The sequence below is a fragment of the Oryctolagus cuniculus genome, chromosome 13 (genome assembly GCF_051225735.1).
Source record: "Oryctolagus cuniculus isolate XC-2025 breed Fujian yellow rabbit chromosome 13, ASM5122573v1, whole genome shotgun sequence".
Classification (NCBI taxonomy): domain Eukaryota; kingdom Metazoa; phylum Chordata; class Mammalia; order Lagomorpha; family Leporidae; genus Oryctolagus; species Oryctolagus cuniculus.
This window is the reverse complement of record NC_142879.1, coordinates 38,317,241-38,341,382: the sequence shown is the minus strand read 5'-3', so window position 1 is coordinate 38,341,382 and position 24,142 is coordinate 38,317,241. Positions and strand designations below refer to the sequence as shown.

At 45.1% G+C, this 24,142-nt stretch overlaps 1 protein-coding gene and 1 long non-coding RNA gene across 5 annotated transcripts in view; one reads left to right on the top strand and one right to left on the bottom strand.

Moving 5' to 3' along the window:
- The window catches only part of LOC127483435 (uncharacterized), a 47,370-nt gene that overhangs the window by 3,787 nt on the left and 19,441 nt on the right, over positions 1-24,142 (top strand). The window contains exons 2-3 of one of the 2 annotated variants that reach the window (XR_016218879.1): positions 1,554-1,659; positions 10,178-10,422. This is a non-coding gene — a long non-coding RNA (uncharacterized LOC127483435). Of the gene's footprint in view, positions 1-1,553; positions 1,660-10,177; positions 10,423-24,142 lie in introns of those variants that run through there. The other variant, XR_007909640.3, reaches the window with a different exon arrangement.
- FBXO28 (F-box protein 28) overlaps positions 14,344-24,142 on the bottom strand; it is a 35,312-nt gene continuing 25,513 nt past the window's right edge. For all 3 annotated transcript variants that reach the window (XM_002717486.6, XM_089311432.1, XM_089311430.1), the window contains 2 exons: positions 20,748-20,943; positions 14,344-18,968 (listed from right to left, as the gene is read on the bottom strand). In XM_002717486.6, coding sequence (XP_002717532.1) covers positions 18,574-18,968; positions 20,748-20,943 — 591 coding nt within the window. In that variant the 3' untranslated portion in view covers positions 14,344-18,573. The remainder of the gene's footprint in view (positions 18,969-20,747; positions 20,944-24,142) is intronic.

The window sequence follows — 24,142 nt, the reverse complement described above, 5'->3', positions numbered from 1 at the left end:
TAGGTTAATCTTCTGCATGTAGTGCTAACATCCCATATGGACGCCAGTTCTGGTCCTGGCTGTTCTTCTGATCCAGCTCTCAGCTAGGGCCTGGGAAAGCAGTAGAAGATGGCCCAAGTCCTTGGGCCCCTGCACCCATGTGAGAGACCCAGAAGAAGCTCCTAGCTCTGCATCAGCTCAGCTCTGGCCGTTGGCGGCCATTTGGGGAGTGAACCAGCAGATGGAGGACCATTCTCTCTGTCTCTTCCTCTCACTGTCTGTAACTCTACCTCTCAAATAAATAAAATAAAATATTAAAAAAAGGGCTTATGCTGTAATGTAGCAGGTAAAGCTGCTGCCTGCAGTGACAGCATCCCACATGGACGCCAGTTTGAGACCTGGCAATTTATGCTCCAGGATATTGTCAAAAACAGTAGCAATTAGCCAGCAATTAGAAGAGCCTAACAGCTGTGTGTTAGACCAACAGAAGGAGACATTTTAATAAACCAAGGAAAAGGGTAATCAGACAGCCCTCTAAAACCACAGTGGCCCATAAATGATGGAGGCAGGGAGAGCAAGAGGAGCAGAGGTTTGCCAGCACCACCCTGCTACCCTATTCTGCCTGCTGCACCCTGCATGGCCCCCTGCATAGCAGTGTAGCCCGTGTCATGACGAATCAGGCCAGCCCATGTGGCAGCCACACAACCCACATGACAACCTGGTCTGCACACAACCCACATGACAACCTGGTCTGCATGTCAAAACTCCTTCCCAGGTGCTACTCAAATCTCCCTTCTGTAGTTCCCCTTCTGTCACTGTAGTTCCCCAGTGTAGTTCCCCAGTGCCCTAACCCTGCCGCCTACCATTCTGTGCTGTGGAAACCAAAGTCCCTCTATGCTGCAAACTTAGAACCAGTACCAGCTGGAAACATTCAATATGACTGCAGGCTGTGCCCCCAAATGACCTTCAGGTCATTATACTATCACTATAATAGAATTGCTACAACTAACACTCCCTCTTCCATCATGCACCTGAGTCCTTGACATTTCTAAGAATTCCTGGAAAAAGGGTATGAGAATGGGAGGTACGTAGGCTCCTCCCCCAGATATTGAATATTCAGCTAAACTCTGATCCAGACACCACTCTGTATGCCTCTGTAGTATAAAAAGGCAGCTCCAGGGACTGACACTGTGGCATAGTAGGCTAAGCTGCTGCCTGTAGTGTCGGTATCCCATATGGATACTGGTTCAAGTCCCAGCTGCTCCACTTCCAATCCAGCTCTCCACTAATGGCCTGGGAAAGCAGAAGATGGCCCAAGTGCTTGGGCCCCTGCACCCATGTGGGAGACCTGGAAGAAGCTCCTGGCTTCTGGCTTTGGATCAGCTCAGCTCTGGCCATTGTGGCCATTTGGGGAGTGAACCAGCACTTGGAAGAACTTTCTCTCTGGTCTGTCTCTCTCTCTAACTAACTCTGCCTCTCAAGTAAAAAAAAAGACAAAAAAACAACAACAACAAAAACCTGCTTCTCTGCTCACCTTTATCTCCATCTCCTCCTTTAATTCTTTTTTGCAACAGAGAGAAGAACCAGGACCAGGCGTAGCCAGGGGCCACCCCAGCAAATGAGTGGCAATTCAGCCAGGAGCCTGGAGCGAGAGCCTAGAGCCCACACTACAATTGATTGGTGAGTTTTGCCTGACTCTTGTCTCCCTTGCGCTTGAGAGTCTTAGTTTCTTTCAGCCTTTCTCTCCTGTTCTGGCTCATTATAGACAAACCCCTCTAACTGAAATGTACCTGCTCCTCTTAGCAACTGTTGTAGGTGGGAAGACCAAGAACTGATACTGTGAAGATCCTTTGTGAAGAAGGTTTTTTTTTTATTTTTTTAAAAGATTTTATTTATTCATTTGTGAGGTAGAGTTATGGCTCACTTCCCACATGGTTGCCACAGCTGGAGCTGGGCTGAAATGAAGTCAGGAGCCAGGAGCTTCTTCCGGGTCTCCCATGTGGGTGCAGGGGCCCAAGCACTTGGGCCGCCTTTCACTGCTTTCCCAGGCAATAGCAGCTGGATTGGAAGAAGAGCAGCTGGAACACCAACCGGCGTCCATGTGGGATGCAGGCACTGCAGACAGAAGCTTAGCCTACTATGCCACAATGCCAGCCCCATGAAGAAGGTTTGTAAGAGTGACTGGAATTTGCTTCCAAGCTGTGCAGAGCCTGCAGGGTCTTTGTTTTCTTGGACTGTCTGCTTTGTCTAACTCCTTTTTTCTTACACCTTCTAATCTTCCAGCCTTTTTGCAGGACTCCAGCTGCACCTTGGTCTGGGAAGCCATTGTTGCAAGCAGCAGCTTAACACACTGAGACACAATGCCATCTCCCCCCATTTACTTTAGGGTTCTTTTTTCTTTACCATTTGTTACAGTGTTGTTGTCTCCTGCTGGTGAAGCCCAGAAATGGGTCTGGGTGTGGTCCTGGATTGCGACTGATGGGTGTTTTAAGGAATACTGCATTTGATAGTTCCTCCATATTCATCAGAAAAGGGCCTTCTGGGGCTGGCATTGTGCTGCAGTGGGTTAAACCACCACTCTTGACACTGGCATGCTGTTTGCGTACTCATTAGAGTGCTACCTGTTCCACATCCAATCAAGTTCCCTGCTGATGTGTCTGGGAAAGCAGCAGAAAATGACCCAGCTACTTGGGTCCTTGCCACCACATGGGAGATGCAGATGGAGTCTCTGGCTCTTGGTTTCAGCATGGCCTACCTGTGGCTGTTGTGGTCATTTGGACAGTGAACCTGTGAGTGGAGGATTTCTCTCTCCTTCCCTCTCTCTATAAAGGGCCTTCTAACTTTCCTTCAACTGATAACTTTTAGGGATTTTTTAAAGATTTATTTATTTGAAAGGCAGAGTTAAAGAGAGGCATAGAGAGAGGTCTTCCTCATAGAATGGCAGATGTCCTAAACAGCACTCGGGCCTCAGAATCAGCCATTAAGGCATTGGGATCTGGCTGAAGAGCCCATGAGAGTATTTTAGGCATGGAAAGCCAAGACACTCTGGCAAAAAAACCAAAACCAAAACCAAAACCAAAAAAACCTAAATGAAAGATCTCTGCGAGTGAGATCCCAGTGGAAAGAATGGGCCATCAAATAAGGAGGTACCTTTCTCTGAAGGGAGGAGAGAACTTCCACTTTGACTATGACCTTGTCTAAATAAGATCGGAGTTGGCGAACTCAAAAGGCTTCCATAGCCTTGGCAACTCATGACAAGAGCCTCGGGTGATTACTGATGCCATAAACAAGAGTGTCAATTTGTTAAGTCAACAACAGGAGTCACTGTGCACTACTCCTCATGTAGGATCTCTGTCCTTAATGTGTTGTACAATGTGAGTTAATGCTATAACTAGTACTCAAACAGTACTTTACACTTTGTGTTTCTATGTGGGTACAAACTGTTGAAATCTTTACTTAATAGATACTAAATTGATCTTCTGTATATAAAGATAATTGAAAATCAATCGATGTGAATGGAATGGGAGAGGGAGCGGGAGAAGGAAGGGTTGCGGGTGGGAGGGAAGTTATGGAGGGGGGAAGCCACTGTAATCCATTAGCTATACTTTGGAAATTTATATTTGTTAAATAAAAGTTAAAAAAAAAAAGAGGTCTTCCTTCCGTTGGTTCACTTCCCAATTGGCCACAATGGCTGGAGCTGGTCTGATCCAAAGCCAGGAGCCAGGAGCTTCTTTCGGGTCTCTCACATGGGTACAGGGCCCAAGCACTCAAGCCATCTTCTACTGCTTTCCCAGGCCATTAGTGGAGAGCCGGATTGGAAGTGGAGCAGCTGGGACTCAAACCAGCGCCATATGGGATGCCAGCACTGCAGGTGGCAGCTTTACCTGCTACTCCACAGTGCCCTATGCCAGCCCGACCCTCAACTTTAATATTAACTTCACCTTGACTTCTATTATAAGTCGGTCAGAAATTCCTCACATCCAGGTATCTGTGGCATTCTTCCGAAGCCCCACCCTTAGAAGGACCTGTAGACTGTATTCTGCCCCTGCCCTCTTAGAGACATGAGCTACAGAGGAGCAACAGATGGAAGGGAACCCAGCCTTCTCCAGGGATGGCGGGTAGAGGCCTTGATGAGCCCTCCTGAAGTACAGCTAGAGCTTGGTACCCATTTCACCTGTTAGGCATGGATATTTGAAGGAAGCTCCAGAAACTGGCCATCAGACCCTGAACTCCAGGAGCCAGGTGTAGCATTTGGGGTGCTTCCTATAGAGACAAGGCTGAAGAGGAAAAGGGGCTCCATGCAGGAAGCAGTACCCAGCCAGCAGGCTCCTAGGATAGCAGCCGTGTATCCAGCCCCTTGCAACCAAAGGCACAACCCCGGAGGCTTCCAACCACGCCTGAAAAGCCCAAGAGGGAATGTTCTGAGTGTGGGGAGCTGGGGCATGGGTGCGAATGCCTATCAGGCCCCTGCCCCAATGTAAATAAGAGGTAAGAGGGACACTGGAAATGAGGTTACCCTCAGCTCCAAAGAGAGAGGTGGACCCCCAGTTCCCTTATGTCCTTATCTGACAACTGTGGGGCCCGGGAACCCAGGTGGCTCCTGCTCCCATATGATCGTCATACTCCTGGAGCCCCACGTGACCCTGGAGCTTGCAGGCACAGCCAGTCTGCCCTCTCTCTCGAGGCAAACGAGGACCTCAGGTTTATCTCCAAAAGGGTAAAAAATTAGTGAAACCTCTGCTTTTACTATGCCCTTCTCACTAGAGAGACATTAAGGCTATTGCATTCCACATGGACATGATTTTCCTTCTATTTTTTTTTTCTTGTGAAACTGCTATAGGCAGGAAAACTCCTTGGTAAACTTCTCCATCATAATTGGAAAAAATCTTAGTGCACACCATGAAGTTGCTTTAAGAAACCTGTCTGTTGCTGTGGGCAGCTTAGCCCAAACCACTGGCCAGTCCCTCCAGCAACTCGTGATTCTTTAGAATCTGTAGCTCAAGTGGTCATGGACAACTGGGTAACCCTAGATTATCAGATTATCCACGGGCAGACAAGGTGGAATATGTGCAGTGACTAGTAAAACCTGCAGCACTCTCATGAACAACAGTGCACTCATAGAGAAAGATACTGAAAGGTTTTACGATCAAGCCAAGTGGTTCCATGACTTTGGTAAGGGAAGTCTCTCAGCTTCCACTGGCTGGGGAGCAATAAAAGGTGTTTTCCCTTTTCTGACATGATTCTTACTCCTATTCCTTTTAAGCTCACATATACTCATCCTAACGGTCAAATTAGTATCTTCCAGAATTCAAAAATTTCATGTAGAAATAATGGTCCTGCAGGGATTCCATTACTAATGGCTGGTGGCAAACCTCGAGCTCCTCAAATAGAATCTCTAGATAAGTTAGCAAGGGATTTCAGAGCTACACAGGGATGATGCCCTAACATGAAGTCACAGAAGATGGGCCTTCCTCCTTCTACTTCCGGTTAAGATGAAGGAACTAAAATCTCTAAGAGGATGAGGACAGATCATGAAGGCAGGAGGGTAGTGAGAGCAAGAGGAACCAAGGTTGGACAGCAGAGCCCTGGTGCCGTGCTCAGCCTGCTGCAGCCCTGTGTGGTTCACAGCACGGGAGCATGGCCTGCATTGGGACAGCTCTGGCGGGCCTGTGTGGAAGCCCCAACCAACCAGATTGGCAGCTGCAGCCAGCCCAATGTGACAGCCCTGTCTGTAGCATCCAAACACCCTTTGCATGCACTGCCCCAGCCTCCTCACTCCTTCTGTATAGCAGAAACAGCTGGTTTCCCTATGTTGCAAACTTAGAACCTGCCCCTCCAAGTTGGAAATATCCAATATGGCTTTGGCTACGCCCCCATGATGACCTTTGGGCCATTATAATAAAGTTATAATGGCCGGCATTCCCATTTCTATCATGTGCCTGACGCCATGACACTTCTGTGATTTCCAAAAAAGGGCACGGAAATGGGCAGAACTCAAGCCTGTACCAAAACTCCTCTCTGAATATTCAGTTAACTCCTGACCTGAACACCTCCCCCTGTGCTTCCCGATAGTATAAAAGGATCGCTCCAAACCTTGTTAAGAACCTCTCGTTCTCTCTTTAGCTGGCCTGCATTTATTCCTTGAGTGCGTAGTTTTGTTTTGCTTCAGATAAACCTTGCTTCTCTGCTAACTGTTTCCATCTCCTCCTTGAATCCTTTCTTGCAATGGAGAGAAGAATGTAGACCAAGCCTAGCCAGAGGCCACCCCACAACAGAAAGATTGCGACTATGTCCAAGGCTGTGCTGCTGGGATGGGTGAGGGGGCGTGGACACGAGAGCATTCACATTGAAAGAAAACAGAATTCACTGAAATAGCCCAGCCAAGTCACTCAATAAATAAATAAGCCACTGGAGGTCACAGAAATCCAGAGAGGGGGAGGAGGAATCACGATAGAGAGTTGTTACAACTTATTACCTGAACTGCCCACGTAAGAGGAAATAGGAAGGCTGGCATCGTGGTACAGTGTGTTAAGCCACTACCTGCATCACTGGCAGCGCCAGTTCAAGTCCCGATTGCTCCACTTTGATCCAGCTCCCTGCTAATGCACTTGAGAAATCAGGGGAAAATAACTCCAAGCTTGGGCACCTGCTACCCATGTGGGAGACCTGGAAGGAGTTCCAGGCTCTTGGCTTCAGCCTGATCCAACCCTGGCCATTGTAGCCTTTTGCGCAGTGAACCAACAGATGGAAGATCTGTGAGTGTGTGTGTGTGTGTGTCCCTCTGGAACTCTGCCTTTCAAACAAAATCTTTTTTTAAAAAAAGAAAAAAAGGAAGGAGAAATAGGAGTTGTGTAAAGCAACTGGAAAGTATGGCCCTCCCACAGGAAAAAAGGTGATATAAACTGCCTAGGAGAGGGCTCTGATGTCAGCCTTAACAAAGACTTCAAAATAGCTTAATACGTATGTTCAAATTGCTAAGGAAAACCATGGTTAAAAAAGCAGAGGAGGTATGATGATAGTAATTTATCAGTTATGGAATATCAAAAATAGAAATTATCAAAATGAACCAGAGGGAAATTTTGGAGTTGAAAAGCATAATAACGGGGCCAGCGCCGCGGCTCACTAGGCTAATCCTCCGCCTAGTGGCGCCGGCACACCGGGTTCTAGTCCCGGTCGGGGCGCTGGATTCTGTCCCGGTTGCCCCTCTTCCAGGCCAGCTCTCTGCTGTGGCCCTGGAGTGCAGTGGAGGATGGCCCAAGTGCTTGGGCCCTGCACCCCATGGGAGACCAGGGTAAGTACCTGGCTCCTGGCTTCGGATCAGCGTGGTGCGCTGGCCGCAGTGGCCATTGGAGGGTGAACCAACGGTAAAAGGAAGACCTTTCTCTCTGTCTCTCTCTCTCACTGTCCACTCTGCCTGTCAAAAATAAAAATAAAAAAAATAAAAAAAGCATAATAACTGAAATGAAAAATTCACTAGGAGCTCGGTGGGCATTTGACCTCGTGCTTAAGATGCCACTTGGGATCCCTTTGAAAAGCAGCGTGGCAGAGAGAGAGAGATCCATCTTGTATCTCCTGGTTCACTCCCCAAATGGCTGCAGTGACTGGGGCTGGGCCAGGCTGAAGCCAGGTGCCAGGAGCTCCTTCCAGGTCTCCCACATAGGTGCAGCAGCTCACGCACTTGGGCCATCCTCTACTGCTTTTCCAGGTGCATTAGCAGGGAGCTGATTGGAAGAGGAATAGGCAGGTGTTGCAGGCCATGGCTTAACCTGCTGTGCCACAGTGCAGGCCCCAGGAATTTCTTTCTAACAGTCTGGAGATCAAGAAGTCTAAGATCAAGGTACAGGCAGACTGAGTGTCTGGTAAGAGCCTGCTTCCTGGCTCAGAGGCGGCTGTCTCTCTGCCAAAGGGGCGATGGAGCTTTCTGGTTTCTGTTTTGCAAAGGCACTCCTCTCATTCATGAGGACTCTGCCCTCTAACCTTGGGAATCAGACTTCAGCACAGGAATTTTGGTGGGACACATTCCGTCCACAGCAGTTTCATTTTCGAGGTAGTACAGTTCCATGGTTCAAAAACAGAGCAAGAGGGCAGATGTTTGGCGCTCTGGTAAAGCCACCAGTTGGGACACCCAAACCTGATGTTAGAGGGCCTGGATTTGACTCTTGACTCCACTCTCCATTCCAACCTTCTGCTAATGTAGACCCTGGGAGGCAGCAGATGTTGGCTCAAGTGGTTGGACCCCACTGCCCATGTGGAATATGGAGTTCCTGGCTCCTAGCCTAGGCCTGTCCCAGCCCCAGCTGTTGCATTCATTTGGGGAGTGAACCAGCAGATGGAAGGCCTCCCCCTCTCAAACCCAAGCACTTGGATTTGTGATGCAGGCATCCAAGTGCAGTCTTCACGGTTGCACCAAACACCTGCCCCAGTGAATCTTTTTTTTTTTTTTTTTTTTTTTTTTTTGACAGGCAGAGTGAACAGTGAGAGAGAGAGACAGAGAGAAAGGTCTTCCTTTTGCCGTTGGTTCACCCTCCAATGGCCGGTGCACCACACTGATCCGATGGCAGGAGCCAGGTACTTATCCTGGTCTCCCATGGGGTTCAGGGCCCAAGCACTTGGGCCATCCTCCACTGCACTCCTGGGCCACAGCAGAGAGCTGGCCTGGAAGAGGGGCAACCGGGACAGAATCTGGTGCCCCAACCGGGACTAGAACCTGGTGTGCCGGCGCTGCAAGGTGGAGGATTAGCCTAGTGAGCCGCGGGGCCGGCCCCAGTGAATCTTTTTTACAGTTTCATTATTCTCGAATGCTAGTGACTGGCTTGATACTGGTGGAAATTTTCATGGAAATTTCTTTTATGACACCAAACTGTTTCCTGTTTGGTCAATGGCCATGGCTTCTGCTAGTGTTAAAAAAAATTTTTCTCTCTGGCCAATGATAAATTTCTTGTTTCTTCCTTTTCCTTCCTCTCTTCTTCCTTCTCTTCCTCTCCTTTTTTTTCTGTGTTACTGTGAAATAGATGGGGAACTGAGTTGTTTAGCATTTGGTTTCAAAATTCCTCCTGGTGGTCATGTAAAAATGCAGGTTTTCATTCTGGAATGGGGCCTGAAACACTACGAGGCTGTTGCTCCATGATCCATACTTGGAGAGGCCACGGCCCACAGGGAACTTCTGTGCTTGTTTTCTGAGGTATCCCTGGCAAGAAAGCACGCCTGATCTACACTTGGTGAGGCTGGTCTTCTCCAGCTCTGACAGGAGGATCTGACTGAACACTGGGAGGCACACACTGTGTGCCAGTTACTGAGGCCCATGGATTGCTTGGATTCTTTCCATTTTTGCAACAATTCCACGCAGTGGGAAATATTTGACAAACGGTGACACTGAGCCCCGGGAATACCAAGTATTGAAGCTGATGGCTGGTAGAGCTGGGATTCTTTATTCTTTTTTTTTTTTTTTAAAGATTTTATTTATTAGAGAGATCAATCTTCCATCGTTCATTCATGTTCCAAATGGCTGCAACAGCCAGGGCTATGCCAGGCCAAAACCAGGAGCCCAGAACTCTATCTGGGTCTCCCACGTGGGTGGTAAGACCCCTAGTATTGGTAATCTTCTGCTGCCTTCTCAGGTGTGTTAGCAGGGAGCTGGGAACAGCTGGGACCTGAGCCATTGCTCATATGAGACGCCAGCCTGGCTGTTAGTGCCTTAACTTGTTGCGCCACAGCGCTGGCCACAGGAGCCCATTTATTCTGGTTCCTGAGCACAAATGCTCAGCCCTTACTCTAAGCTGCATGTGAAGGTGCAGGGAATTTGGGCGAGGCCCGTTCTTTCTACCTGGTGCAGCCCGTCTCCCTCCTGTCACGCCTCTCAGCCCGAGGCAAGATGAGTAAACCAAGAATTACAGGAAGGATTGATGATGAGACTCTGAGTTGCTTCGTCCAGGCATGTGTCCTTGTACAGATCAGAGAGTTACCCCAGGGCTGAAAATGGTTTTTGTGAATTACTTTCAGTGTTGTCAATTATATGACATCATCTCCCAGAGTCTTTTTCATGCTATGATTCTAAGAGATGGCAAAACTAAGATGGATTCAGAATAAATTTCTCCAGGAGGCTAGAAAGCTTGTAAGAGTAGCAATATTGGGGCTGGTGCTATGGCATAGCTGGTAAAGACACTACCTGTAGCACTGCATCCCATATGTGTGCCTGTAGGAGTCCTGGCTGCTCCACTTCTGATCCAGCTCCTTGCTAACGTGCCTGGGAAAGCAGCGGAAGATGGCCCAAATGCTTGGACCCCTGAACCCATGTGGGAGACCAGGAAGCAGCTCTGGGCTTCAGCTTGGCCCAGTTCCAGCGATTGCAACCACTTGGGGAGTGAATTAGCAATTGGAAAGTCTCTGTCTCTCCCTCTCTCTCTGTAACCTTGCCTTTCAAATAAATAAAAAAATTTTAAGAAAGAGTAGCAATATTGTTTTCTAAGTACTCTGTGTGTGTGTGTGTGTGTGTGTGTGTAAGTGTATTTAAATATACTTAGAACAGAAACTGAAGTTAAGCCATTGCTACTAGCCCATGCATTACATAAGCTCCTTGAATGGCATCTGGAGTTGAGACCGAAAGCCAGATGTGTATCGCTGCACGTGGAGCACATGCATACAGCTGTGTGTGTGCACACACATCCTTCTTCTCTCTCTCTCTTTTTTTTTTTTTTTTTTTTGACAGGCAGAGTGGACAGTGAGAGAGAGAGACAGAGAGAAAGGTCTTCCTTTGCCGTTGGTTCACCCTCCAATGGCCGCCGCGGCTGGCGCGCTGCGGCCGGCGCACCACGCTGATCCGATGGCAGGAGCCAGGTACTTCTCCTGGTCTCCCATGGGGTGCAGGGCCCAAGCACTTGGGCCATCCTCCACTGCACTCCCTGGCCACAGCAGAGAGCTGGCCTGGAAGAGGGGCAACCGGGACAGAATCCAGCGCCCTGACCGGGACTAGAACCCGGTGTGCGGAGGATTAGCCTAGTGAGCCGCGGCGCCGGCTAGAACTGGAAGCTTTTCATACATTGGAACTCTCCCTAGCATTGGACCAACCCCAGAAGAAAACAGAGCCGCCTCTTCCGAACACACCTACTGCTGTAGAATTCAACTGTAAAAGGAGAAACTGTACAGTTTTAATTAATTTGTATAAGATAACTTGCTCTGCTGGAAAACCAGTGTTCTGATTTGGTACTTAAATGGTATTTTTGGAGTGAAAATTTCACACTACAAGAATATATGACTCCAGGGCCGGCGCCGTGGTGCAGTAGGTTAATCCTCCGCCTGTGGCGCCAGCGTCCCATATGGACACCAGTTCTAGTCCCGGCTCTTCCAATCCGGCTCTCTGCTGTGGCCTGGGAAAGCATAGAAGATGGCCCAAGTGCTTGGACCCCTGCACCCGCATGGGAGACCGGGAAGAGGCACCTGGCTCCTGGCTTCAGATCGGCTCAGCTCCGGCTATTGCGGCCATCTGGGGAGTGAACCAACAGAAGGAAGACCTTTCTCTCTGTCTCTACCTCTCACTGTCTATAACTCTACCTCTCAAATAAATAAAGATCTTTAAATCAAAAATATGATTTTGTTAAATTTAAGAGTACTGTATTGATTTGCCAGTTTTCTAACTTACTAAAGGTACTCCCTTCCTTGGGGGGAAAAATAGGATACTATCTAGAGAGCAGGTGAGTGGACTCGTGCGTCTTGTCAGCTGGATCAAGTGCACCACTTCATTTAAACTTGAGGCCAGGGGAGGTAGACTGAGACGGCTGGAGAGTATCTATATCAAAGGCACCATGTAAGGGCTCGGCTTCTACGTTGATTCCTTCATTGTCCTCTTCCAAGGCAATGGCAGGCAGCTGCCATGGCAATTTAGGGGGTTATAGAAACTGTTTTATTGCAAGAGTGTGTTCACAAAACTTGCCCCAAGCCTGCAAAGGAAGCACAGGTAGTTTAGCCGTCCCCTCCCTCACCTCAACCCCCAGGTAATCTCCAGCGTGGCCTTGGCAGGGAAGGGTTTCCTTTGTCTTAGCACAGAAGGGTGCACCCCAGTTCTGGCTTTCCTGGAGCCAATTGTATTATTTTTACATTGCTGCTTCACAGACTTCAGAAATCAGTTAATTAGAAACTCAGTTCAAGCTAAAGGAAAGGGGGCAGGGAATACTTAAAAACACAGAAGCAAAGTTGAGAGTTGACGGCGATTTAGTTGACTGCTGCTGTTGGTTGCCACTCATGAGGGACTTCAGGTACCAGTCACAAATCCACGGTGCTGAGTGGAGGCCGAATCCAGTTAGAATGTGGGAGGTGGACCAAATGGGAGGTCCTTTGGTCATGGAGTGTGTCCTCGTTGGTAGTTCTTGGGATGCAATTGGTTTTAAGGCCTCAGTTGGGTCGAGCCACTCTGCCTCCTGGTTCGCTATTGCCAGATGTCCTCTGCAAGCTGTCTACCATCGTCATCCATGGTCCTCATCAGAGGCCAAACCTGTGGCACCCACCTGACCTTGGATTGTGAACCTCCAGAACCACAAACCAAAATAAACTTCTTTCCTTCATAAGCAGCTTGAGTATTTTGTTGTATTAATAAAAAACTCATGATGAATTATTTCTGAGTGAAATGTATTGAATCTTGGAAAGTTCACTTTTTAAAAAAAGATTTATTTAGGCCGGCGCCGTGGCTCAATAGGCTAATCCTCCGCCTGTGGCACCAGCACCCCAGGTTTTAGTCCCAGTCGGGGCGCCGGATTCTGTCCCGGTTGCCCCTCTTCCAGGCCAGCTCTCTGCTGTGGCCCAGAGTGCAGTGGAGGATGGCCCAAGTGCTTGGGCCTTGCACCCGCATGGGAGACCAGGATAAGTACCTGGCTCCTGCTATTGGATCAGCGCGGTGCGCCGGTCACAGCGTGCCAGCCGCGGCGGCCATTGGAGGGTGAACCAACGGCAAAGGAAGACCTTTCTCTCTGTCTCTCTCTCTCACTGTCCACTCTGCCTGTCAAAAAAATAAAAAATAAAAAAAAAATAATTTATTTTTTGAAAGGCAGACTTAGAGGCAGAGGCAGAGAGAGTCCCCAAATGGCTGCAATGGCCGGAGCTGGGCCGATCCAAAGCCAGGAGCCTGGAGCTTCTTCTGGGTCTCCCACGGGGGTACCGGGGCCCAAAGTCTTGGGCCATCTTCTACTGCTTTCCCAGACCATAGCAGAGAGCTGGATCTGAAGTGGAGCAGCTGGGACTCCAAACCATCCCATATGGGATGTTGGCTCTGCAGGCAGCAGCTTTAACCAGCTGCACCAGTACTGGCCCTAATAAATGATTTTTTTAAAAAGAGAAGAATACAGGTAAAAATCCTTGATTTTCTACCAGTGTGATCTGTTATACAGCAACCAAGCCACCTGGAGAACATGGACGCAGACGTCCACTCTGCTGTTCCTTGTGAAGACTGGGATGTCACAGCAGCCGCTGCCACACTCCTAGGCTATTATCTGCACGGACTAGATTGTAGTGACAGTGCAGGGACAGCCAACAGCATTGCTGCCACCTTCGCCATTCAGCACGATCTCGTATGGCATGTTTTTTCTGAGTATCTCAGATGCAAACAACAGTCTGAGGGTAAAAGTTCCTGCCAAAGGAGTTTGCTCTTCCTCAGAGAATTTAATTTTCAGCAACTCCCTATCACAGTTACATCTTCAGGAACTAGGTAAAATTGATTTATATGGTGTTATGTCATTGAAGTTCTGAGTATTTAGTTTTTGGAGATGGAAGGGATTTTGAAAGAGAACTAGTTTTCTTCCCTGGCAGGGCAGAAGAATCAGTGGTCATTCCTTGTGTATTCACACATTCCAGTAAGGTGACAATAGACCCTGTAGTAGTCTCTGACTAGAAGGCCTTAAAAAATGTTCTACCCATGTGTCAGAGGACCTACTGCCAAAAACACTAGAGAATCAAAGCTGTTTCTTCTAAGTTCAGCTTTCTCTTACCTGAAGTTGTAGGTTACACTGAAATCAGTGTTTTGGACACTGACTGCTTCTAACAATCAGCAGTTTAACAATTCTTGCTACCAGCTTTTCAGAATGTGGAAACAGCAGCCAAGTTCATAAGCTCCAGAGGCAGGTAGGCTGGGACCCTCACTTCAGTCACATATTATATAGTACTGTGGACATTCTGCTTAACCTGAGTTCAACTTCATGTAAAGCCAGCTTTGAAGGTAGCTGCAAGGACTACACGTGTGTGGATCACAGCACAGCACAGCACAGCACAGCACAGCACAGCACAGCACAGCACAGCAGAGCTTCAAGGAACAGCAGCTATTAATATATGCTATCAGTAGAGTTCTATGTTCTTTTGTGCATGAAATACAAAGAAAACAAGTAGCACTGGTAACAACACATTTATTTATGTACCCTGTTGTGTGACCGGGAGGTGCTTTTCACTTTCCAACCATTGATTAGGTTATAACAATTTTAATTCCAGAAAGTAAACTAGTAATTTATTGTTGCACAGACATGGTACCACATCAAGGAATTTAAACACTTCTAAGCTTTCAGGATAGCTCTGAATATGGACCAGTATACTATGGCAGTGGACCTAGTAGGTTACCAGCATGCTGCTAAACCACATGGTTCTCTCAGAACACAACAGGACAAACCTGGACTTACTCTGAACTCCAGAAATTGAACCAAGTTTCTTAGGAAGCTGCAAAGGGCCAAAATTACTTAAGCCTGTTGTATTATCACCATGAGTAAGTGTACTGCTATTAAAAGACCATGGTTAAGCAGCAGCCAACTAATCATTAGTTCTCATTTTGTAGATTTAAAAAAAAATGATTTTACAGCAGATGGTAGGCCATAAAAGCTTATATTTAAGTAGTTCTCACTTAACCTTCTGTGCACTAAAGGAATTCAGACAGATTCCAAGACAAAGTATTGGACAGCATATCAAACTGGGTTTCACATCAGAGTCCACTCTTCCCAAGCAGGTGCGTCACACAGTACAGGACGCTTCCTTTCACAGTGCCTTTTACTTCTGGCTTCAAATATTACTCACAGCGTATATTTTTTAAGAGTTGGATAAGTCTAACAAATGGGTACTCATTGCTAGAGCAGGATAGAATGTGTTGATCACCAAATTACATTTACATTAAATTAAAATTATATACTGTTGGAAATAGACAAGATAGGGAGTTCCCAGATCCTAGAAAATATTATGGCTAAGGAAACAGAGAACTCAAAAAAGGAATCCACCTCCAAGAAACAAATTCAGTATAGTAAAATAGAATTAAGTGCCCTGTCTTAGGAAAAAAGTATTAATAACAAGGAACAACTGGGACATCATACATTGTTTCTTTGGAGATTAAAGTGCAGGCTATGAAATGGCATATAAAATAATGCATAAAATAGTGCAATCTTAAGGTGCCATTATTTTTATTACACATAGCCTATTTTTGTATGTCCATTTTCTCTCAAAATCCAGCTGTAGTGACACCTTTTAGCTTATTTATTTAGGCATTTCTTATACTCTGTTTTACCCACCTTTGGGGCTACATAGACTATTTCAACATTTTAACATGTATAGTAGCACATATATCTTGAAACTACTAGAGATTAAGGCAAGCCCCTGTAAAGTTCAGTACTCCAGAAAACATGCTTTACCAAAAAAAAAAAAAAAAAAAAAAAAACCCAAAAAACAAAACCCAAAAAACCAAAAAAACAAAAACCAACCAAAACAAAACCGAAGAAGTTGCTTCCAAAACCAGTGGCTTTAGACCTGATGGCACCCCAAGAGTCTTTACAACAGTCTGAGTACATCTCTGTTTGTCCCCTTATTTCCAGACTCTTTACATCAAGAGGAGTCTGAGAAACAATACCTCAAAAAGCAAGTGAGCCAAGTGCCCATGGGAGAAAAGCAGGGAAGGCCGGAGGGGTGGGACCAGTCAGTCCTCTTTCATTTTTTTACATACCTTTCACATTTCACCCATGTGGATAGTGTGGTACCATAATGAATTTACATGTGGGAACGAACCATTGAGAAACAGCCAAGGAAGCTGATGGGAATACTTCATGAAATGATATACCAGGACAACACAATATTAACAACATAGTATTTACGTTTCTGACATAAAATGCCAGGCAGGATGATTCTCTTAGGATGTTAATTTACAATTTTCCAGTAATATGTGTCAGTTTTAGCCGATCCAAATAATCTGATTTTTTGAATCTAAAATATCACTATACTATCCAAAAGTAAGTGTTAACAGTTATCAAATAACTGTCCTAATAAACGGTGAAGGCAATATCCTAACATGTTAGCTAGATAGTCTATGTAATCTTAACACTTAAGCAACTGTAGTGTTTTCTCCTGTTATGGAATATTTCTGTATTAACAAGCACAACTTAACCTTACGGACAGGAGATTGCAAATGTATGCTGTAGAAATCTGGATTTTAGAAGAGAACATCTACCTTTTAATGTTTATCAGGATGTGAATGCTCATTATGAAAGCCATATCCTATATTCACGTTAACTAATGGAACTATACATACATTTAGGCTAGCTAGATGTAGTTTAAAGGACAACTATTAAAGAAATAACTCAAGGCTAATATCCCTTTGATGCATAAGGATCATACTTCGTTGACCTGTAAACACATACTTTGATATTTTAAAAAAAAAATCTTCCAGAAAAGCAGAATATTAAAGGCCCTAAGTATTCCAGTAGGCCTTCCTCCAAAGATATGATAATATGGCTAAATCCTATGATTACAGAAATGAGACCTGCCGAGAAAACAAGTTCCAGACGGGGACTTTTATGGATGACCTGGGCTGACGAATGTTTTTCGGAAACTGTTTATTTTAAAATTACCTTCCCAACAAACCATGAAACATTTGGATGTTACTTTATGGTTTTTCATTGAAAACACACTACATTGTTAAATGGAGTTTCAAAGTTAGACATAGAATTGATCAAAATCTAAGGACAATATTATGAAAGGACAATATTAAAAATGGATAGGAAAAAGTTCCATTTGTTGAGATTAATTTAAAGGATTCATAACCATGTCATGTTGGACGGATAAAAAAGGTGGTAACCTTGTGCTTTTATTCAACTAAACTAAGGTACTTACCAAAACCTTAGGTTTTATACAGGTGTCAAACTCACCTGGGAAGGGATAGTTTTTTATATTACACCTAGATTTACTGTAAATAACTGAAGCCCAAGGCAACAGTTGTTTAAAAGAACAAATAACTACATAACTTAGTACATAAAATAAAACAAGGACAGTGACAACTGGATGTCTCAAAAATATACAACTGGGGGAAAAAACCCACTATACACAATTTGGAAGCTGTTAAAGTGACCACTCAGAAGTGTTGAACAGTGCAAGACATGCTTTTCCAGTTACAAGCTCAAAACAGGAGTGCAAACAAAATTAAAGCTTTTGTTTAGTTATAGAATAGGAAAGCTTGAAATGAATGTTAAAAGCTTTCCTCAGGTCATCCCTCATAAATGAAATGATCAAAAGGCTTTTTTATGGTACAATTTTCTTCAATGAACTTTCCTTTAATGGCAAAACTGAATCCCACAGGCTGGGTCCCTTACTCAGTCACATTTGATCAATGAGCAGACAGTGAGAGAGAGATTCAGTGCCAGCTCCTGGAGGTCTGACAGAAAGAGCCTTGGAATCTGGGGTTCTGCCTTATTAGCCAGTGTACCTGAACCTTACAGACAACAGATAAAGCAATGGGCTTTAATAGTCTCTTGTTATTATAAAAATGGAGGACAAATGGACTAAGAATCCCCGCTCCCCTCCAGAGGCAAGCTGTTGTAGTGGAAGATGTTAAGCCTTAAATAAACTAAGACACTGTTCTAAAAAGTGGAGCAGTACAGAGGTTCAAGATCAATACCAGTGCAAGAGCTTTTTAAATGAGTTGAGTAGGCAATGCATGCATCCATCCATGCAAATGTAGGACATGGCCCCGAAAGAGAACTGAAAACATGTATATAATAACTGGGTAAGTCCCTTGCCAGTAGTTTATAAAAATATATAGTCAATACTGTAGAGGTTCCTTCTACAGTCAATACTATGGAAGTCCTTTTTAGTTACCCATTACTTCAATACCAAAAAGCATGAACTACTTTTCAGACATTCCAGACAAAGGTCACTTATAACAAAAAGTCAACTTTTTTTTTTTTTGAAACAAGATAGTGTCCATTTAAAAAGTAGGTTTTTCTTTCAAGTGAACAGGACATTTTCTGTATTAACTTCTTGTCTGTCAAGACTGGGTTTAAGATCCTTATGTAATGTGCATATATGCAGAAACAAATAAACTTACTTCAAACATTATCTGCACAGAAAAAAAAGTTAACTCCTCAAAACATGATAGAACAGGTCTGGTTAGTACAAATCTATTGCAAAGTAAAAAGATTCTGTGCATCAGTTCAACCAGGAGAAGCGGGAAAAGAGTGTCCCAACCCTAAGAGTTCAAGTTGTGTTCTGAGGGCCCAGGAGCCTAAGGGACACCGTGTTGCTCACTGTGTCCTGATATGCATAACTGCTTAAGCTACTCAGCCCCATGTTCCTCTGGCACTAGGACCATGTTCCAATTTACTTTCTATTCCGAAGACGTTTAGATTTCCTAAGAGAGTCTATGGCTTCTGCTGCCTTTTTTCGTTTCCGAGGAGACTCCTCATTCTGCCCGGACCCCGAGGAGTTTCCTACTGCACTTTCCATTACTTCTCGTAGTTTGCGCTCCAGCTCTGCCAGCCGTGCATTCTGTTCACCTATGATCTGGGTCTGCTCTAGCAGTTTCTGGTCTTGGTCTTGAAGCTGCTTCTGCTGTTCTTGCACTTTGGTGCGAAGCTCAGAAATTTCACGCCTGAGAACAGTCACACCAGCGCCGTTTGTTTTAACCTGCTGCTGGAGTTTGGTAACCTCTTGTCTGGAAGGATTTTGCTTAGAGAAGAGCTGCATTGTTGTTAGGGCTGCAGATGGTCCTGGAACTGTGGAGACAGAGTTTAAACAGGTCAATTACTGAACAGTTGTATGTTTAAATATTATAAAACATTTTTAGGACCTAGTAAGAAAATATAAGTAGAATTAGAAAACAACTATTTTCTCTTCAATAATAAAACACAAACTTTTGAATAAGTTCACTCCACACTTCAACTTTAGCCAAGTAGAATCCCTGCAAGAGTAGCTTACATCACACACGATGATCAGGAAGTATTTTTTCCCCCCAGAAGATTTATTTTTTTCTTTAAAAGGCAGAGTGACAAAGAGAAAGGGAAAGACAGAGTGAGCTTCCCAAGGTTGGTTCACTTCCCGTTGTGGGTGGGCCAGGCTGAAGTCAGGAGCTAGGAACTCCATCTGGGTCTCTTTTGGTAAGGACCCAAGACTTCAGCCATCATCTGTTGCCTTTCCACTCGCATTAGCAGGAAGCCCAACAGGAATTGTAGCAGATGAGACTTAAACTAGTGCTCTGATATGGGATGCTGGTGTTAAAAGTGGTGGCTTAACCTGCTATACCCACATGCTGACTCCCAAAGAAACATTTCTAGTATAGTAATAGGAAGGCTTTGGAACAATTCTGTTTTTACAAATAATAAGAATGCAACATAGGCATTAAAAAAAAAATCACTACTTTAAATGAGGAACCTATTTTTTAAACCCTATCTCCCGAAGGTTTTCTAAAAGAATGAGATAGCTCCATTCACACCCTCAACCCATGGTGCTAGTTTTCCCTAACCATAATATTTTCCTTGCTTGATGCCTTCTTCCTTCCTTCTGCCTATCTTTATCCAACTTCCACTTACATATCAAGGCTTAGATCATGTCTTACCTCTTCTGATATCTCAAACAAATCAACACTGATCTTAAGATTCTGAATCTGCTACAACTGGCATTAAAAAAAATAAATAAAAAAGATTAGTTTACTCCTGAAAGGGCCGCAATGGTCAGGGCTGGGCCAGGCCAAAACCAGGAGGCAAGAATTCCATCTGGGTCTCCCACATGGGTGCAGGCGTCCATGGACTTGGGGTATCTTCTGCTGCCTTCCCAGGCCATTAGCAGAGAGCTGAATTGGAGCAGATCAGCTGGGACTTGAACTGACATTCTGATTTGGGATGCTGGCATCACAGGCAGCAGCTTAACCCACTAAACAACACTGGCCCCTACATTTGGTATTTAATTGAACACTGCCTTACAGTGTTTCTCTTGTCTACAATAATGTTCTTTCAGTATTTATTTATTTATTTGAAAGGCAGAGTTGTGGGTATCAAATAAAATCATAGTCTATAGTCCAACCTATAAGTGAAAATGATGTTACAGGCAGGTGTTTGGCATGGCAGTTAAAAGGGATAAGACACTTGCCACTGCGCAGGTGTCCACAACCCATTATTGGAGGGCTTAAGTTCGCATCCCAGCTCTTCTCTCAGTTCCAGCTTCCTGCTAATCTGCACACTGGGAGGCAGCAGTGATGGCCCAAGTGGCTAGGTCCCTGTCACCCACGTTGGAGACCTGTATAGAGTTCTTGGCTTCTGGCTTTGGTCAGGCTCAGCCCCAGCTATTGCTGGCATTTGGGGAATCCTCCAGCAGATAGAAGATCTCTGTCTCTCTACCTTTCAAATAAATGAATAAACATGAAAAAAGTATTAACATTAAAAAGACATTGTAAATATTTGTGGACGCAGGAAAGTTCAAGAAATATGGTTAAGAGGAAAAGAAAAGTAGCAAAACTATGTGTGTTATTATACAGTGAATATGTTATAAACAAATGATACCTGGAGGAGAGCCCATGAGTCTTCCAGACACATCTGATCCTGGCAACTTCCTCTTTAGAATTGGAACAATCTTTTCATCAAAGTATTCCATTGCCATGGAGGAAATATCCCTTAACTCTTGTAGTACTTCATGGGCTCGTTGAGGGGCTCTGGTAGAATTGACATATCTCAGCACACGGTAAATCTCATCAATCACCTGAAACAACAAATTCTCATTAGCACTTTATTTATTTATTTTTTTAAGAGAATGGCTAAATCAGCAGAGAAGTGACTACTTTTTTGCAATTCCTTTGAAGACCTAAGGAGTGATTTTTTAAAAAGGATTTATTTATTTCAAAGGCAGAGTTAGAGAGAGGCAGAGGCAGAGAGAGAGAGAGAGAGAGAGAGAGAGAGAGAGAGAGAGATCCCATCTGCTGGCTCACTCCCCAAATGGCCACAATGGCTAGAGTTGGGCTAATCCAAAGTTAGGAACCTGGAGCTTCTTCCAGGTCTCACCCACGAGGGTGCAGGGGCACAAGGACTTGGACCATCCTCTACTGCCCTCCCAGGCCATGGCAGAGAGCTGGATCAGAAGTGGAGCAGCTGGGACTAGAACTGGCACCCATATGGGATGCTGGCACCACAGGTGGCTCCTTTATCCACTGTGACACAGCGCCGGCCCTGAGGAGTGATTTAACTAACATACTGGCTATGGATACTATCATCTAACACATGGTCTTAGGGCTAGTTATAATACTTGATACTTAGATTTATTAAGTATCTTTTATGTATTAGGTACTGGGTTAGGGCAAAGGAATCAGGATAAATGAAATAGAGGCCCTGTCCTAAAGGGAATCATAGTGTAGCTGGCAAGACATTTGTGCACACAACTGATACAGAGAGGGTTGTATGTGTGTGTGTGTATAAAGAAATCAGAGGACTAAACTAAGAAATCCTGTATGGGAGTAAATGTAGGAGGAAGGATTAACCAAATCCATACTCTTAGCAATCCTGCAAACCCAAATCTCTTCCCCAAGCCCCAGGGACTCAACCTGATTTCCTTCTCTCTTTACACTGCCCCCATGTGCTCTACTCTCTCAGGTTTTTATTTATTTATTTATTTAAAAGGCAAAGTGTGTGTGTGTGTGTGTGTGTGTGTGTGAGAGAGAGAGAGAGAGAGAGAGAGAGAGAGAGAGAAAGCAAGACATGCAGGGCTGGACCAGGCCAAAGCCAGGAGTCAGAAACTCAATCCAGATCTTCCACATGAATGGCAGGGACCCAGTACTGGGGTCATCATGTGCTGCCTTCCCAGACGCATTAGCAGGGAGCTGATCACAAGCAGAGCAGCTGGGACTGGAACAAGCACCTGCTGCTTCAGCATGCTGACCCCACCCGGAAGTTTTGTTTCTCTGTGGCTTGCTATGGCCTGGAATAATATTGCCTCAGATTCCACTTCCCTTAACATCATCAAAAAGCAGCAAAAGATCCCTTTTTCTTTTAATGATAATCCTCAATAATTCTCATGGCTTCAGCACAGATTTGAATCTAATTCACAACTCTGAAGATTCCAGTCTGAACAACTTCTATTTCAATGTTGTGTCACCAAAATCCCAAGCAACCTTGAGTCCCACCTTTCCTGTCTCTCCAAAGTCTAGCCAGTGTCCAACTCTGGATCAATCTTATTATCTACTATCTCTTCTCCTTCGCCCAGGCCACTGAGCATGGCTAGAGAACACTGAATCTGGCAGAAGTATACCAGGCCAAATTCCTGGCCCTTGCTATTTTCTAGACTCAGAGCAATGTGATGATTCCTCTCTGGCTAGCATGGTATGTGCCTAATAACTGTCAGCAAAATCAAACTGTTAGGATATGTCCCTGTGGTAAGCCCGAGAGACTCACAGAACAGGCAGCCTGATGTGTTGCAGGCAGTTAAGATATGATGCTTCCGAATGACACGGGACATGCAGATGTCACTTGCCAGGAAGCAGCTGGAGAGTTACTGGTCAGGAATGCAGGAAAGTGGCCAGCATTGTGGCACAGCAGATTAAACCGCTGCCTGTGATGCCAGCATCCCAGATAAGCCCTGGTTGGAGTCCTGGCTGCTCTACTTCCAAACCAGCTCCCTACTAATGTGCCTGGAAAAGAAGTGGAAGATTGGCCCAAGAGGGAGACCCAGATGGAGCTTCAGGCTCTTGGCTTCAGCCTGGTCCAGCACCGGCTGTTATGGCCATTTGGGGGTGAGCCAGTGGATGAGAGATTTCTCCATCTTAATTTCTCTCTGTAACTCTGTCTTTCAAATAAATAAAGGAGTGCAGGAAACAACCTGCAGATGAAGGCGATGCTTCAGTAGTGAAAAGCACAAGAGGGACTAGGACTGCCAAGGAAGCAAATGCAGAACCCAAGGCAGTAATGGTAAATTATATACTTGTATTCATTTCTGGACCATTACTACTACATTATGAACTCACATCGGAAGGAAATAACCTTTTCCCCCAATAACTAATTGGAATACTATCCTAAAAATGTACTGCATGTATTCTTTTAAAAAAGAATGAAAAGTAAGAGTATTTTTCTTTTTCTTAAAGATTTATCTATTTATTTGAAAGGCAGAGCTAGAGAGAGAGAGAGAGAGAGAGAGAGAGAGAGAGAGAAAGAGAAAGAAAAAAAGAAAAAGAGAAAGAAAGAGAAATTTTTCCATTTGCTGGTCCACTCCCCAAATGCCTGCAAGGGCCAGGGCGGGGCCAGGCTGACACCAGGAACCTGGAACTTCCTCTGGGTCTTCCACATGAACGCAGGGGCCCAAGGACTTGGGCCATCTTCTGCTGCTTTCCCGGGTGCATTAGCAGGGTGTTGGAGGGGAAGTGATGCAGCCGGGTCTTGAACTGGTGCTGATATGGGATGCTGGCATCACATGAAGTGGCTTGACGTGCTATGCCCCAACACATGCCCAAGTATTTTCTTTGGGTTTTTATTAATTATGTAAGCATATCCTAACTTATAAGATAAACATTATTCAAATACTGAATTCTTACTACATACTTGTCCCTTTTCAAAGCAATGGGGTAAAAAAGAGCAAATAAGGATGGTAAGGTTCTTATTCTCACAAAGCTGAAGTAAACACACAGTAAAATAGGACAGTGTCATGAAAAAAATACAGGGAAGTATGAGTTTTCATTGGGGAGGAGGGACTAACATTAAGACAGGTAGATGAGAAAGGCTCCTCTGACAAATTTAAGAAAGACTGAATAAGGAGGAGGAAGCAGTCGTTTGACAATCTGGGGAGAAAAGCAATTCTGGTGGGTACAGCTATGGCCATGGCACCAAGGACAGTATCAGTTTGGCTTGTTCAAGGGCTAGAAATAGAATACAGGGGCTGGCACTGTGGTGAAGTAGGTTAATCCTCTGCCTGTGGTGTT